Below are 15,098 nucleotides of genomic sequence, written 5' to 3'. Positions count from 1 at the left end.
ACACACACACACCGTGAACACACACCCGGAGCAGTGGGCAGCTATTTTTTTGCTGCGGCGCCCGGGGAGCAGTTGGGGGTTCGGTGCCTTGCTCAAGGGCACCTCAGTCGTGGTATTGAAGGTGGGAGAGAGCGCTGTACATTCACTCCCCCCACCTACAATCAAAAACCTTTGGGTTACAATTCCGACTCTCTAACCATTAGGCCACGACTTCCCCTTAAAATGGCATTTACAGTTCAAATGTCTAAATGGATTTATTTTTTTCACTTTACAAGATGTTAACTGATGGACTGGAGTGGTGTGGATTATTGTGATGTTTTTAATCAGCTGTTTGGACTCTCATTCTGACGGCACCCATTCACTGCAGAGCATCCATCATTGACCAAGTGATGTAACGCTACGTTTTCTGTTCTCCGAATCTGTTCTGATGAAGAAACAAACTCATCTACATCTTGGATGGCCTGACGGTGAGTACATTTTCAACAAATCGAAACCAACATTAAAAAAACCCACTGAGAAGCATTTGTGGACTTCTGAGTTTAATACAGTACTTCAAAAGTAGACATTGTGACAACTAGCCCCGGTCTCAGCTGCAGTGTACAAAACAATATATGCAATTATTGATCTGATGTGTGCATTTGTGAGAGATTTTGATATGTTAGAAAGTGAAAACAATACAAGGTAATTCTATACATATGGAATTCCTTTAATTTTTTTAATTCACAAAAAAAAAAAAAAACAACTTAATATTTCCAGCTCATGAAACTGTTCCGTGTGTAAACTAAATGTGCCAGTCTGTGTTGCGCTCATCAGGTGACTGAAGGATCTGTTCTGACCTGAAACAGAAAATGACACTCTTGAGTCCACCTGTGCTCTGAAATGAATGGTGCATGAGGTACAGTGGCAGATAATAGACCTGTAATAGGGCAGTTTAAGAGCCGAGTACAGCTCAGGGGTGTTGGGGGTCATGACCATGTTCTGACGGGACCCAGGCGTGACCTCTGACCCCTCAAATGATGGTGTGGCACACGGAGACAGAGAGAGCTGCTCTGGTACTGCTGCACCTGCACACACAGCTGCATTATAATGTGATATTAGTGCTATAAACATGATCTGTGTGTGTGTGTGTGCGCGCGCGTGTGTACGTAGGTCGCTGAGCGCTGTGCTTTCTCTCCTGTTCCACTGCGAGGTTTTCTTGACGGGAGAAAAACTGAGGAAGTCTGACTTCAAACGGGAGGCTTTCTGCCGCTCAAACTCACATCTCTGAAACACACACACGCAGATTAATTGCTTGGCGACAATTATGATTATGAAGCATTACAGGAATGATTCACCCAAAATTAAATCCTATTACTTATGCAACCCATATGCTTTTATTTTTTTTCTGTGGAAACTAAAAGGGAAATTAGGTTATCAAGCACCTCATACAAAAGATGCATTATTTTTATGATGCTTTGTGATTTATTTATTTTATGCTTGACAATCCCCTGGTGGTCACTATAAACTGTTGCTGTAGCAAAAAGCTATTCAAGAAATCTTCAAAATGTCTTTTGTGGTCTGTAAAGTGAGCTGGGTGAATTGTAGAGTAATTTTTGCAAACTTCATTTACAGAAACTAGGAGTATCATTAATTATTTAAATTAGTAGTAAAAGTAATAAACAAAATATTTTTAAAATAATTTAACTCATGAATTCTTTAGAGTTTACAATTTTAATTGCCAAACAATTTTAGTTTATTTATTTTTTACTCCCAAATAGCAATTTCCACCTGATAAAATATGTGACAGCTTGAATATACATTTTTCTAATTATGTCATTATAAAAATTGCCATGACTCCAGGTCCAGAAATCACACCTTTAAAACTCCCTTGTATATCCAAGTTTTTCAAGAACTTGAAAACCCTTGAGATGGTGAATATAAAAAAAAAATAAAATAAAAATAAATTACAAATCTTTTGTCGTCGTTTTCTCATTTTAAAGCTTGTTTTGTCTTATTTTTAATAAATTTTTTTTGGTATTATTCAGCCCCCTTGGAAGTGTGCTGAGGCCCACCAGTGGGGCCCGGACCCCTGGTTGAGAACCACTGCATTAGTGGATTATGTTGAAAATTTAACGTGATTCTCTCCACCAGTGATGCCACTGCTGGGACACCTATTAGGTGAACTGACTTCATACATCCATTAAAAATCTAAAGAGGTGCAATAAAGTTGAAGTTAGAAAGATAAACACATGTACGCGCAAAAATCAGTGGGAGTTTCCATCACCTCGTGACCCAGTCGGATAGCAGCTTCAGTGAAGGCATGCCTCTCTTGCTGGAAGCTCCGCCTCTGCCTGTTAAACTCCTCCCAGTGGTCCTGTAGCCGCTCCCACTCCTCCAGATAGTAGCAGTCCATCAGTACAGCGGGGAGGGGCGGAGTTACACTGTCCTGAGAGAAATCACTTCCAGCTACTGTCCCAAACACAAGATCGGACATGACAGCAGCTCTGGTGTCTGACCTGCAGTAACTGCTGTTGCACTCGGATCAGATGTCTGCTCTGCTCCAGCTCTTCCTCAAGATGAGCCAGCAGCTTCTCCTGGTCTGTCCCTTGAGCAATAGGACCTGAGCGCACACAGAGAATTAAGACTACAAAGCCTCCTCGAACCGGTCAGTTTCAAAACACACAGTTCTTACTCCTTGACATGAGCTCCTGGAGTCTTTTCTGGACTTGCATCCACTCCTGGACCACACCTCCGGTCACGTGATCACCAAGGCACTGCTCTGATTGGACCAGCACGTTGTCGGTCTCATCTGCCAGTTCTGTATTGTTGTCGTCTTGTAGTGTCTAATTAAAAAGATTTTACTATATGATGCACCCCGATTTGCATACTTTCCATCCTAAATAGTATGCTAGAGTGTGTGTGTGTCACAATTCATACTTGGAAGTATGTAAAATTGGAACGTAACCATTTATTGACTCAGGAAATCTTCCCAGTGAACGTGCAGTTGTTTTTCTCACCTGCTCCATGTTATTTCTGAGCATGTGCAGTAGTGTAGTGAGGCCATGTCGTAGTTTCATGGCTTCTCTGAGCTCGGCTTCCCTTCGGTCCAACAGCAGACGCAGTGCTTCTTCTGTCCTGCAGAGACAAAGCACTTGCACCTCTTTTTTTGGTTGGGGGTAATATTACAATTTTGTATTAAAGATGTCAAGTCAAGCTGTTTACTATTATACACATGCATGATTCATCAGTGCACAGTATTGTTAATAAAACATTTCTCATGGGTATAACACTTTGTATAGTCTATGAGGACATTGGTCGTACCTCCCATCAGCCCTTGCGGTCTTGAAGCCAGGCTCTCTCCGTCCGGTCCGCTGCCAGCAGCTTCTCCTGGTCTGTCCCTTGAGCAATAGGACCTGAGCGCACACAGAGAATTAAGACTACAAAGCCTCCTCGAACCGGTCAGTTTCAAAACACACAGTTCTTACTCCTTGACATGAGCTCCTGGAGTCTTTTCTGGACTTGCATCCACTCCTGGACCACACCTCCGGTCACGTGATCACCAAGGCACTGCTCTGATTGGACCAGCACGTTGTCTGTCTCATCTGCCAGTTCTGTATTGTTGTCGTCTTGTAGTGTCTAATTAAAAAGATTTTACTATATGATGCACCCCGATTTGCATACTTTCCATCCTAAATAGTATGCTAGAGTGTGTGTGTGTCACAATTCATACTTGGAAGTATGTAAAATTGGAACGTAACCATTTATTGACTCAGGAAATCTTCCCAGTGAACGTGCAGTTGTTTTTCTCACCTGCTCCATGTTATTTCTGAGCATGTGCAGTAGTGTAGTGAGGCCGTGTCGTAGTTTCATGGCTTCTCTGAGCTCGGCTTCCCTTCGGTCCAACAGCAGACGCAGTGCTTCTTCTGTCCTGCAGAGACAAAGCACTTGCACCTCTTTTTTTTTTGGTTGGGGGTAATATTACAATTTTGTATTAAAGATGTCAAGTCAAGCTGTTTACTATTATACACATGCATGATTCATCAGTGCACAGTATTGTTAATAAAACATTTCTCATGGGTATAACACTTTGTATAGTCTATGAGGACATTGGTCGTACCTCCCATCAGCCCTTGCGGTCTTGAAGCCAGGCTCTCTCCGTCCGGTCCGCTTTGGCAACACGTTTATTATCTCCATGGCTATGGACAGGGAACATCATTGCGCAGTGAAATACAGTGAAACTGTCCTACAGTGAAATGTTTTGTGGGTTTTATATGGTAACGTAACCCTTAACATTTACTCATTAAACATGTTGATTACATCATCTTGCACTCCCGGGAGTTTGTGTATGGAATAAATTATAAATCTACTAGGAACAGTAGCACATTATGCTTCTCATTTATAAATTACTGTCAGTTAACGAGGGCGAATGTGTCAATCCAGAAAGGAGAAAGGGCAGAATTGTGGTAGTGAACAGGGGCGTTGATAGTGGGGGGGGGGAAAGGGTGACAGAGTGCATAGGGCCCAGAGGTCTGTGGGGCCCGTGATGGTGAAATCCCGTGAAATCAGTAACAGTTAAACATGAACTGGTTTGTATAGTACTGAGTCTCACAGACGCCACGGTGTTTGTGTCGGTCAGTGAGCTGTGAGAGTTTGTCTCTCATGCGGTTGATGTGCTGCTCTCTGCGTTTCAGCTCTGCTCCCTGCTGGTTACTGCGACACTGCAGCTGCGCGCACTGCACACACAGACAACCGGATCAGTGAGACAGGTGTACTGTAGCTGCAGGTCGGAGTAATGGGCGTGGCGTGCCGAAAGGTGAATGCTACAACAGAAACTAACCCCTTATCCACACCCCCTACCTTTCGCCACACCCACTGCTCCAGCCCACAGTTATCCTTACTTGGGATCTATTGCCTTGCACCTTACTATAGAAACTTTAAGTTAGACATATTAATAGCATATCATGCGAGAGATTAACCTTTTCTCTTTCAGAAGTCAGAGCATCTTGCAGTCTGGAGATGTGGAGGTCCTTCTCTATAAGCTGCTCCTGTTAAAGACAATATGGTCAGTCATTCTTTTATAATAATATAATAAAACATAACTAAATATTAATTATATTGGTATAATATTGGGATAAACCTCTTGATGTTTTTGAGTGGGTACCAATATATAATTTAATATTAGTATATTATTAATAAAAAAAAAAAATATATATATATAACAATTATATATTCATTATAAATATTATTTATATATTTGGGATAAACCTCTTGAGATGTACATTCTCTTTTTTGAGGGGGTCCCAAAATATATAATGCAATTAATAATAATAGCAGCAAAATATAACTTAATATACCTGTATATGTTATAAATTAAAAGTAACAAAATATTAAATAAATAGTAAAATGCATAATACAAGAGAGGTGGAAAGTATGTATAACTAATATGAAAACAAATACTGTCCCAGCTTAATGCAAAATATGACACTTTTGTGAGCGTCACCTGAACTGTGATGTTTTGTGCACCTGTAATGAGTCGGTCAGGTCTCTGTGCTCCTCTCTGAAGATGCTGTGTGTGGTTTCATCAGGACACAGAGGCAGAATCACAGCGTTCAACATCTCTGAGACACAGAGAAGCACAAACTCAATCGGTGTACCGGCCGTCTAACATGCTGACTGTGTGTGTGATCAGTTACCGGAGCAGTCCTGGGCTCTTGCGTGGGATGCTGGTGATCTTGCAACCCGTTTGTGTGCCATAAGCCAAGACCCTGCAGATACTGTAACAGCAGCATAACATTACAAATCATTACAAAGTGATTGTGAAAATCTGTGAATCACAAATGTTTCAAAAGTAAATTAGTGGTCAATTTCTTCAGCAAGCAAGCAAATTGGATTTTTTTTTTGCACAATTTTTAAATGAATAACATTAAGTAATTTATCAAAATGGCATTTCTACATCAGTTCCGTCACTGAATATATAAATACATACATCTTATCAGAGCAAAAAAAAATTTGATGCACCTATTCACTCATAAAGCAGCTTAAAAAGTTAATAAGGAGTGTTACGGAGCAAACTGAGATCACAAATGACTTCTGTTTCATTTAATCAACCATTTCATCTGACATCTGCAGGCTTCCTTCAATCATCTCATCAGTGATTGAGAGCTTCAGTCAGCTGTGAGCACAGACCCGTATCAGATCCAAAACACACTTCACTTATGGTTAAGGGAACGATGCATTTTAAAGCCCATTCAACAAAAGACAACAGATAAATGATCAAGAACACTTTATTTTTTTAAAAGTCAGTTTAGCAAAAAGTCAATGAAATGAGAATAAAGGTTTAATTTGAACATGTTCATTCAGCAGGTAATCAAGGTTTCCTCAACACAGCACATATTGAATGTCTTCCTCATCAAACACACCTGACTCAACTCATCAGCTCATTAGTCAAGATGCCAAGACCCCAAATGAGCATCAGATGAAGGAAGACGTCCAACATGTTTGCAAATGACTTTCCAAACCAAATCTTGCTGGCTATAAATTAGTAGAAGACTATAGTAGAAAAATGTCCTTTAATATTAGATAGGAAAAATATTATAATAGTTTAATTTGTCCATTCCTTCCACATAAACCAGGTAACACTTCATACGATCTTCAAGGACGTCTTTTTGTTTTATAAAATATGCATAACAAACAAAATAGTGTTTGGTACATAAAATTGCTTTCAAAACATGGGGGGTGTCAAGACTTTTACAGTTGCTTGTACCATACAGTGTAAATTCAGCATAGTCAACATTATTACTCATAATACAGTTCATAAAAATAGACAGCAACTGTGCAGATATGAAATGAGTGTGAAGGAAACGAACACGGTGGAAATATTTCTTTTCTTGCAATGCTAAGTAGTGTTTGTCTGTGTAGTGCTCCAGGAGGTCTTTGTGGAGTAGTGTAAAGGTAGAAACTGACACATCATCTGCAACACTTCACCAGCTCTGAAATAACAGATGTTACATAGATGTTAATATATTTAAAGGAGTAGTTCATTTGCTGAAAGCAGGTCATCCAAGATGGGTTTGTTTGTTCACCGGAACAGATTTGGTGAAATTTAGGCTACATCAAAAAGTTTTTTGCTTGTAAACGGTGCTTGATCTGTGCATATGTCTCTCCTGATTCAGACAAGGTGACTTTTCCACCAAACAATATTATGGATTATGGACACAGATTTTTGCCAGAAGCAACCGTTTGAAGGTAAAAACCTCTCAATGATGGATTTGTTTTTTTACAAATGCACAGATTTTCACTGGATTATTGTAATGTTTTTATCAGCTGTTTGGACTCATTCTGACGGCACCCATTCACTGCAGAGCATCCACTGCTGAGCAAGTGATGCAATGTTACATTGAAGAAACAAACTCGTATACATCTGGGACAGCCTGATACATGTTAAAATGATTATGATTGCGTAAGCATTTACTAAACGCATCTACGGTGCTTTAGAAGGACAGGAGTTTGTTGGTAACCTATGCGTGATCAGACCGGAGTCGCTCAGAGGAGGCCGCAGGACTTAGGCGGGCGGAAGGGGTTGTCGCTGGATGGCACGCCCAACAGCAGCGGGTCTTTATGGGCGTTCTGCAGGCAGAAGTTCTTCAGGTCTGTGGCAGCTTGAGAAACCTAGAGATTACAATTAAGACGACATGTTTAACGATATCCATTGAGTGCACACACCCCTGAGTTTTATTCCTGTCTATATTTTCAAGGTTTTTACAGAGGGGTTGAAAACAAGGATTCTGAACCTGGCTTTATTTATTTAGGTTTTAATGCCATATCCGCAACAATGGCTATATTCATGGCAACTATCAATTCAATGCATAATTTACAATAATATAACATTTTCTTAAGAAACAATCACTATACAAAAACATACAAGAAACGACAATATACAATCTTTAAGTTTAATCAGTGATTGAACCTGGCTTTATCTAACATTCCGGTTTCTGTTCTGGAAATGTCTGCAAATTAGTGCATATTTAATGCATAATTTGCACATTTAAACATAACATTTCAAAAGACTTCAGAACAATCGTCTTGATGTACTGCGATCAATCAACACGTTTTTTTTAACCTGTTCACTTACACTACATTTATGGTTGAAATAAGCTTTCTATAAGTTATGATTGCTTCTGAGCAGTAAACAAATGTAAATCAGTTTTTCTCTCACTTGACTAGTGTTCCTGTCTTACTTTTGAGCATTTCCTTACAACCCCCCCCCCCCCACACAGGCCTATGGTGGGCAACTACCAGTCTATGATACAGCCTACAGATATAGATCTTTGCAACATTGCTAAATCAGCTTAGGGCATGAGCTAGGGGTGGGGAATATGACCAAAATATTATTCAACGCAATTTTATTCCACAATAACTGTTTTTAAAAACGGGTATCGCGATACCATTTAGTTCCGGTATATCGTGTAACACCACTAGCAAACGTTGCATTAATAGTGAAATTTATTGCACAGTATTATAAAGCTAAAAAATAAATAAAAATTGCATTTTCATATTAAGGGGTCTTTTAAAATCCAGTTTTTGTTCACAGTCAGTAACGCACACAAAAACAAATAGTTTAGTTTGGACCCATTCCAAGGTTTTACAATTCTCTTTAAAGTAACATACTAATCAACACGGTATTGAAATCGGATGCCACCGCTGCAACATTGTAGCACCAGAGCGTTAGTTCTGTGTCTGCATATATCCGAATTATTAATGAGCATAGGGAACAACACCTAACAGCTGTCTGAACTCCACGCCTAAAATACGCTTCTGGCAGTGTAAGACTCGTATAAAACACTTTAAACGCATCTCGGAAAAGCTGTGACGCTAAAACACTGAAACTATTTCCCCACACACGAGTTAAAACGCGTTTTAAGTCTTGTTTTGTCGGTCAGCGTTAGCACTAGCAGTAACTCAGCCCGGCTACACTCATCCACAAACTCTCAAAATCCAAAACTCTTGCAGGTTTGTTGTTGAAGTTGACATACGTACGTTAATTCGTCGTATTTTGGCCTCTAGTCTGAGCTGCTTGACGGCTTTCTGCGCCACAGCCACACTGCTGCTGCTAGCGTTATTGTTGGACATGATGACCGACTGAGTGACTCCAGACAGAGAGTTTGCGGAAGTTTGAGGAGCGCGTCGCGCATCTAAACCTGAACATACCGCAGAGGCGTTTGGAGCGGTTTCATATACACACAATGCGTTTTACATTTTTAGCATTAAAGATAGAATACTAAATCTACTTTTGACTTTTTTACAAATGGAGGCTTTGTCAGATTTAACTCACTTCAGGGGACAAATTTGTCCCCAAAGACCAGTATATATGAACGCATGCGCAGACGGCCACACAGTCTGGGGAAACAAACCACGTCACTTTTGTATACAAGTTTAAAAGAAGTCATATAAACATGAAGAGTGTGTTATTACATTATCTTTAATAATCTATTTATTAGATTATAAATCTAAGGAGTGTAAGGCAGGGGTCACCAAACTTGGTCCTGGAGGGCCAAGGTGTCCTGCAGAGTTTAGCTCCAACTTGCCTGGAAGTTTCAGGTATACCTAGTAAGACCCTGATTAGCTGGTTCAGGTGTGTTTGATTAGGGTTAGAGCTAAACTCTGCAGGACACCGGCCCTCCAGGACCGAGTCTGGTGACCCCTGGTGTAAGGTATTGTGGTCTAATTATGGCTCGGGCCCCTCCTTCAATGTAATTTTTTTTTCCCCTCCTTTATCATTTCCAACAGATGCAGTCTACTCATTTTGAGGTATTAATTAAGTCCTTGTCAAAAACACTGGGAAATCTATACATACGAATGAGCTATAATATTTGGTGCCTTCAGAGCTACAGTATTTTCCGTAGTTATATATGACACCATTTAAGACCAGTGTGATCAACAGTTTTTTTTTTTTCTTCCCCTTTTCTTTTTTTAGACAGAGTGCAGAACAAGTTCTCCATAGTTTCACACGCGAAGAGGACGTACATTATTCTGGTCTTAAGCCATCTTGTTTCACAACAGTGTCTGTACTTCTACCGGCTGTTTTCATGTTCGTTCATATCATGGTAATGTATTTCATTTTAAATCATGTTTAGTTGAAATGACCGAGATGTGTTTTTTTTTTCTTGCATTAATCTAAGCTCACTGAAGTTACTCTTACACTGCACTGTATTTAAGACGTATAGCAGTAAAGAACAGCCTGGTCATTTATGGTCAGTTTAAGTCAAGCAGTGATAAGCACAAGGCTGGAAACATGCTTTTATTAAGCGTTTCTGTAAAAGGTTAAGGAATAACGACAACCGAATACATAATTACTAGTGAAGATGGTTAGATCAGATATTTTATGGAGGCTTTGCATGATACATCTCATGTCTTGCAGGTGTGTCCAGCTCTACTGCTTCAATCCTTCATCTGGATCTCTCTGATGGCAAAAGGTAACATATCTGTGATGTGGTGACGTAATGAACAGCAGTCTTTACAGAAGACTGTTTTCCGATAAGCAGAAAACAAAGTTGCTTTACTGACAGCACATTTGCAAAATAACTTCTCTTACAGCTTCCTGTGTCCCTTCAGTAGAGAACAAACGGTCACACGTTACAGCTTTCTGTTCTTGCAGTGTACTGTATAATGAAATAGTCATCTTCTGAACCCTTTATTTTAAAGAGTTGCATTTGGTTTTAAGGTTCATCATGGAACCATATATTGCCAATTAAGAACCTTTATTTCTTGTGTGTCGCAAAGCAGCATTTCAGGTATGCATTCGTGTGTATTCCAGGTGTGCAGTATGACGTGACTCATATCGTCAGCAGAATGTGTGTGGTTTGGCAGTCAACGGTGCTCATACCCTGCAAATACACTTCTCGATACGAACAGGTGAGTGCAGCCGAATGGCTCTATGAGAAATCACCGGAGCAGAAGGTCAGGGTCTCTCAGGAGCCCGCGTTTGAAGGACGTGTGGAGTTTGTGCAGCCTGACGCGGGAAACTGCTCGCTGCTGCTGAGGGATGTGAGAGAGAGTGACGCGGGCATCTTCCGGTTTGTGTTCAGCACTGCTTCCGGGCGAAATTGGACAAACGATCAGGGAATCCAGCTAGAAGTAACAGGTGAGTGAAGATGATGGGTGTGAATAAAGACCTTTTACATTTCAGTGTGAGCGCTGGAATTCAACTGATTATACAGTATTCATTTAAGAATCAAGCACTAAACATTTTGGGTTGCTTAAAACTACACTATGCAATTTTTTTTTCAAAAAGAACAACATTTAAATAGGAGTGTACATGATAAAACCATCATCAGTATGTAACTTAAAGGATAAAACTATGAAAAGATGGCTCATTACTGATTTTCTGGAGCTCAGCCATCTGACTACACAGACTGTCAACACACCATCAACAGGTAAATGATTTCTTTCTTAAAATGTCTATAGTTTTTAACTTTCAAACTGTAACTGTTTTCCTACCAATCATGAATTTTTCTCTTTTTAATTTAAGAAAACATGTAAGTGTGACCAGATCTGTTCAGTTAAGGATATTACACTCTAAAAAATGTTGGGTTGTTTCAACCCAATTTTGGGTCAAATATGGACTAACCCAACTTTTGGGTTAAAAATGTAATTAAAAAATTTAACCCAACAGTTGGGTTAGTCCATATTTGACCCAAAGTTGGGTTGAAACAACCCAGCATTTTTTAGAGTGTACGTTCCCCATCTCCACGGAGTAACAAAGATATTGAATTTATGGTCCATACTGTTAGACTTTTTAAAAAAAAATTTATTACTTGGGTTTATGCATAAACATAACATTGTGAAGTGCTCACATACTACTTTTGTCCTTCATAAACAATTGTTTTTACATTGTAACACTAAACTCAATTGTGTGTTTCAGATGCTGTCACATCCTACAACCTCGTCATCTGCAGAGAGAAACTGCCATTCAATCCCACCAAAATACTCATAATGATGGGCTTACAGGCATCATAGAGGATTGTGAAGATACAGTATTTCACTGGAACTTGGTCTTCATTACATTATTTTCTGTTTCTATTTTAAGTATTTATTTATGTTCAGTGTCAATTGTCATTTATTAATGTATTCTGCTAATAACGGTTGTTAGATCACTCTCATTTTTGCTACAATTTCACATCATTAAATAAAATAAACGTACCTAATTGACACAACTTGCTGCTGTTTATATCCAAAGTAACTTACATTGCATTGCATTACATTCACATCCCCTACAGTACATTCATGCATTACTCCTTAAAAAAAGTAACTGCTACTTAATTACTTTTCATAGAAAGTAATGCATTGCATTACGTTTTCTTGCTTGTTTGTTTTTGATATACAAAAGCTCTTTTTTTTGTGGCAAATATAAAAGCCCTTTCACACCAAAACATGAAATGTGAATAAGCCTCAGGCTGAAGGGAATGTAAATTCACGTCTGTAAAGTAGAGGGCGCAGCTCACACAAACCTTTCAGCTGTGCTGCCATTATGGATTTCATGACGCTGGAGAAGGTTCAACACTACAGCAATAAAACAAAATCTTTTTGCTTATTAATATGGTTGAATTGGCTCATCAAAGGTCACCAGCAAAGACATTGGCTAATAAAATGGGATTAAATACATGAAAGATATTTGTCTTCTTTGCATTTGCATCATATTCTGAGTTTGCTTTTCACTGTTTTTATTCATTTTGAGGAATACTGAATCAGTTTTTTTGTTCAGGTGTGATGAGTAAATGCATGTTCACGTTTAGTCTAGAACTAAACATCTTGTTCAGACCGTGCACTTACTCACGATTTCTCTCAACATGGGAAAAAGTAGGAAGACAAAGTAACTGGCATTACTAATTTGAAAAAGTAATTTGGATATTTCCTTGTAAATGAAAAAGTAATGAATTACCAGTTACTTAAAGTAATCTGATTACACAACACGCATATCAAGATAGACTTCTTTCTGGTCCAGATGTGGAGCTGGAGGTAAAGGCCGAGTCTGATGTTGTGATGGAGGGAGACTGGATTTTGTTTGTCTGTGGTTCATGCATCCCCTCCATGACTGTTCCAACCTACATTTGGAGTAAAGATGGGCATCTGCATGAGCAACACCATGGGAACAACATACTTGTTTTGGAGTCTGTCGAGCTGGAGGACGGAGGCCGATATTCCTGCACCATAAGCGGTCATGAGGGACTAAACTCCACATCTGCTGAAATCACTGTTAGACCTGGATGTAAGTTAGCTGAGAGCTTTACTTTGAAACATCTCACGTGTTCTTCATAATGAAATGACAGTTCTTTCTGCAGGGAAAAATCTGATGCTTACAAAGCAATTGCAAAAAACATGTTTTGAGTTGATTACAACTGTATGTTTTACTGATTTTCATTCCACACTTGTTTATCTGTTTAGATCCTCCAAAGAGCATCTCAGTGTCCTTCAGTCCATCTGCTGAAATAGTGGAGGGAGATTCAGTGACTCTGAGCTGCAAAAGTGATGCAAAACCTCCTGCTCTGAACTTCAGCTGGTTTAAGGAGAATCAAAGCTCAGCTGTTGGATCTGGACAGAGATTCAGCATCTCCAGCTTTAACTCCCGTCACAGTGGACGCTACTATTGTGAGGCTCAGAATAAACATGGATCTCAGAGATCAGAGTCTGTTTCAGTCTCTGTTAAAGGTGAGAATCATCTCTGTTGATCTCAGTCAGCTCATTGTCTGAATATAAAGAGTAATAGTTTTTCTTTCTCTCATCTGCACGGCTGAAGAAAGCAGCTCATCTCTGATCAGGATCGCGGTGGGAATCTCTGCAGCTGTTGTCTTGACGTCTGTGATTCTGATGGTTTTCGTCGGGCTCTTGATAAGAAGGTGAAGCAGACTCTGTGTCTGAACTGTTAGAAAGATTCAGAGTCAGTTTGTGTTCATGTTCATTTCTTCTCCTCTCACAGGAAACGAGTGACTTCATCAGAAGAGCTAAACCACAGAGGATCACGACACAGTAAGACGGTGTGTAAATCTCCTCATGTATCTTCTCATCTGTGTCTGTCAGTTCTGGAGGGAGAATTCATTCTCTCATCATTGTGTGTCGTCAGCTGGAGGCTCCTGAGGACGCCTACATGACCCTTGACCCCAAGTCCAGATGTTCTGAATACGACACACTGGATGTGAGTTCCTCTGCTGTTGCTGTTTATCATGTGGATGTTTAACATCAGATCTTATTAGTGATGAATATGTTCACTTCTTCTCCAGAATATGAAGAGATCCTGTGAAAACACAGACGACCCTGATGATCAGGATCCTACATATGAAGACATTGATGACTGATTAATTCATGATATGACTCTTTTTTAAATTATTTATTTTCTCCTATAGATTCATGTATAACATTAGTAAGATTTCTAGTAAGAAAACAACTTCTTAATAAGATGTTGCTCTTTATGGTGTTACTCGCATAGTTTATTGTATGATAGACTCAGCTTCAGATTATGATATAATAAATATATGATATAATAAAAATGTGTTACTTTAGCAAGTGTTTCATCCCCTTCTTTACCATCTACTTTTATCCTGCAGTGTTACACCCAGATCAACGGCACTATGAAAAAAATACTCATATTTAGCCTGTAAAGAAATCTAGATTTTTTTTAAGTCAGCAAGTTGCTACATAAGCAGAAATAAACTATCAAATTACAGGAAGAGTTATGGCATTCGTATTAAGGATTATGATGTCAAAATTATCCATGCATGAATCGTGCACAATAAAGCCAGTAACAGGGATGAAGAAAATGAATCAATGTCGACTATGTGATAATATACGCATTGCAGTTACATCTACCTGTCTCCAGATGTGGCTTCAGGTGTGCTGTAGAGGTGTGGAGTAAGGCGGTGCTGCTTGTTTACTGAACAACTGTCCTGAAAGTTATGGTAATAAAGGGGAGGCACACAAAAATGAAGAGGCTCGAGCTCTTCTTATTAAAACGTAAAAGCAGAGTTCACAGAGTTGAAGTTGTGAAGGGAAGCCGGCATTATTATCACGTATGTTTATTTATCCTCGAGTTGTGATAAGATTAATGCTTAAAGCTACATGTAAAATGG

The 15,098-nt window shown here is 39.4% G+C and overlaps 3 protein-coding genes across 6 annotated transcripts; 1 reads left to right on the top strand and 2 right to left on the bottom strand.

Moving 5' to 3' along the window:
* Positions 1–543: 543 nt before the first annotated feature.
* On the bottom strand, positions 544–6,082 carry LOC107594247 (afadin- and alpha-actinin-binding protein B). 2 transcript variants are annotated; one of them, XM_016284208.1, is made up of 13 exons: positions 5,998–6,082; positions 5,673–5,753; positions 5,503–5,597; positions 4,956–5,024; positions 4,589–4,712; positions 4,097–4,175; positions 3,790–3,907; positions 3,465–3,615; positions 2,496–2,599; positions 2,264–2,425; positions 1,146–1,263; positions 917–1,064; positions 544–836 (listed from the first exon to the last, which is right to left on the bottom strand). In XM_016284208.1, exons 2-13 carry the CDS (start codon positions 5,731–5,733, stop codon positions 782–784), a joined length of 1,284 nt encoding a protein of 427 aa, XP_016139694.1. In that variant the 5' UTR covers positions 5,734–5,753; positions 5,998–6,082; the 3' UTR covers positions 544–781. The 2 variants fall into 2 exon arrangements, with proteins under 2 accessions (XP_016139694.1, XP_016139693.1); XM_016284207.1 differs by having other exon boundaries at positions 545–836; positions 5,966–6,061.
* Positions 6,083–6,247: 165 nt separating this feature from the next.
* Positions 6,248–9,179, bottom strand: LOC107594249 (guanine nucleotide-binding protein G(I)/G(S)/G(O) subunit gamma-5-like). Of its 2 annotated transcripts, none has more exons than XR_001610159.1 (3): positions 9,016–9,179; positions 7,451–7,647; positions 6,248–6,968 (listed from the first exon to the last, which is right to left on the bottom strand). XR_001610159.1 is itself a non-coding variant. In XM_016284211.1 (3 exons), exons 1-2 carry the CDS (start codon positions 9,106–9,108, stop codon positions 7,522–7,524), a joined length of 219 nt encoding a protein of 72 aa, XP_016139697.1. In that variant the 5' UTR covers positions 9,109–9,177; the 3' UTR covers positions 6,248–6,968; positions 7,497–7,521. The 2 variants fall into 2 exon arrangements, 1 of the variants encoding a protein (XP_016139697.1); XM_016284211.1 differs by having other exon boundaries at positions 7,497–7,647; positions 9,016–9,177.
* Positions 6,533–14,449, top strand: LOC107594248 (B-cell receptor CD22). Of its 2 annotated transcripts, XM_016284209.1 has the most exons (11): positions 6,533–6,611; positions 7,152–7,224; positions 9,953–10,082; positions 10,397–10,451; positions 10,793–11,119; positions 12,980–13,243; positions 13,420–13,683; positions 13,772–13,871; positions 13,952–14,009; positions 14,096–14,167; positions 14,253–14,449. In XM_016284209.1, the coding sequence occupies exons 3-11, from the start codon at positions 10,065–10,067 to the stop codon at positions 14,325–14,327; spliced, it is 1,233 nt and encodes a 410-aa protein (XP_016139695.1). In that variant the 5' UTR covers positions 6,533–6,611; positions 7,152–7,224; positions 9,953–10,064; the 3' UTR covers positions 14,328–14,449. The 2 variants fall into 2 exon arrangements, with proteins under 2 accessions (XP_016139695.1, XP_016139696.1); XM_016284210.1 differs by lacking the exons at positions 6,533–6,611; positions 9,953–10,082 and adding an exon at positions 9,766–9,786 and having other exon boundaries at positions 7,155–7,224.
* Positions 14,450–15,098: the final 649 nt, after the last annotated feature.

Source organism: Sinocyclocheilus grahami, unplaced genomic scaffold, assembly GCF_001515645.1.
Source record: "Sinocyclocheilus grahami isolate Dianchi unplaced genomic scaffold, SAMN03320097.WGS_v1.1 scaffold181.1, whole genome shotgun sequence".
Classification (NCBI taxonomy): domain Eukaryota; kingdom Metazoa; phylum Chordata; class Actinopteri; order Cypriniformes; family Cyprinidae; genus Sinocyclocheilus; species Sinocyclocheilus grahami.
The sequence above is the reverse complement of the archived record's forward strand: the minus strand, read 5'-3'. Positions and strand labels throughout refer to the sequence as shown.

Coding starts and splice junctions, on each gene's coding strand:
- LOC107594248 (XM_016284210.1), top strand. CDS start 9,766: ATGCAGTCTACTCATTTTGAG. Junction 9,787..10,396: donor TGCAGTCTACTCATTTTGAG/GTATTAATTAAG, acceptor CATGTCTTGCAG/GTGTGTCCAGCTCTACTGCT. Junction 13,872..13,951: donor GTCGGGCTCTTGATAAGAAG/GTGAAGCAGACT, acceptor CTCCTCTCACAG/GAAACGAGTGACTTCATCAG.
- LOC107594249 (XM_016284211.1), bottom strand. CDS start 9,108: ATGTCCAACAATAACGCTAGCAGCAGCAGTGTGGCTGTGGCGCAGAAA. Junction 7,648..9,015: donor CCAAAATACGACGAATTAAC/GTACGTATGTCA, acceptor TGTAATCTCTAG/GTTTCTCAAGCTGCCACAGA.
- LOC107594247 (XM_016284208.1), bottom strand. CDS start 5,733: ATGGCACACAAACGGGTTGCAAGATCACCAGCATCCCACGCAAGAGCC. Junction 4,713..4,955: donor TGACTTCTGAAAGAGAAAAG/GTTAATCTCTCG, acceptor CTGTGTGTGCAG/TGCGCGCAGCTGCAGTGTCG. Junction 3,616..3,789: donor TCAGAAATAACATGGAGCAG/GTGAGAAAAACA, acceptor CTTTTTAATTAG/ACACTACAAGACGACAACAA.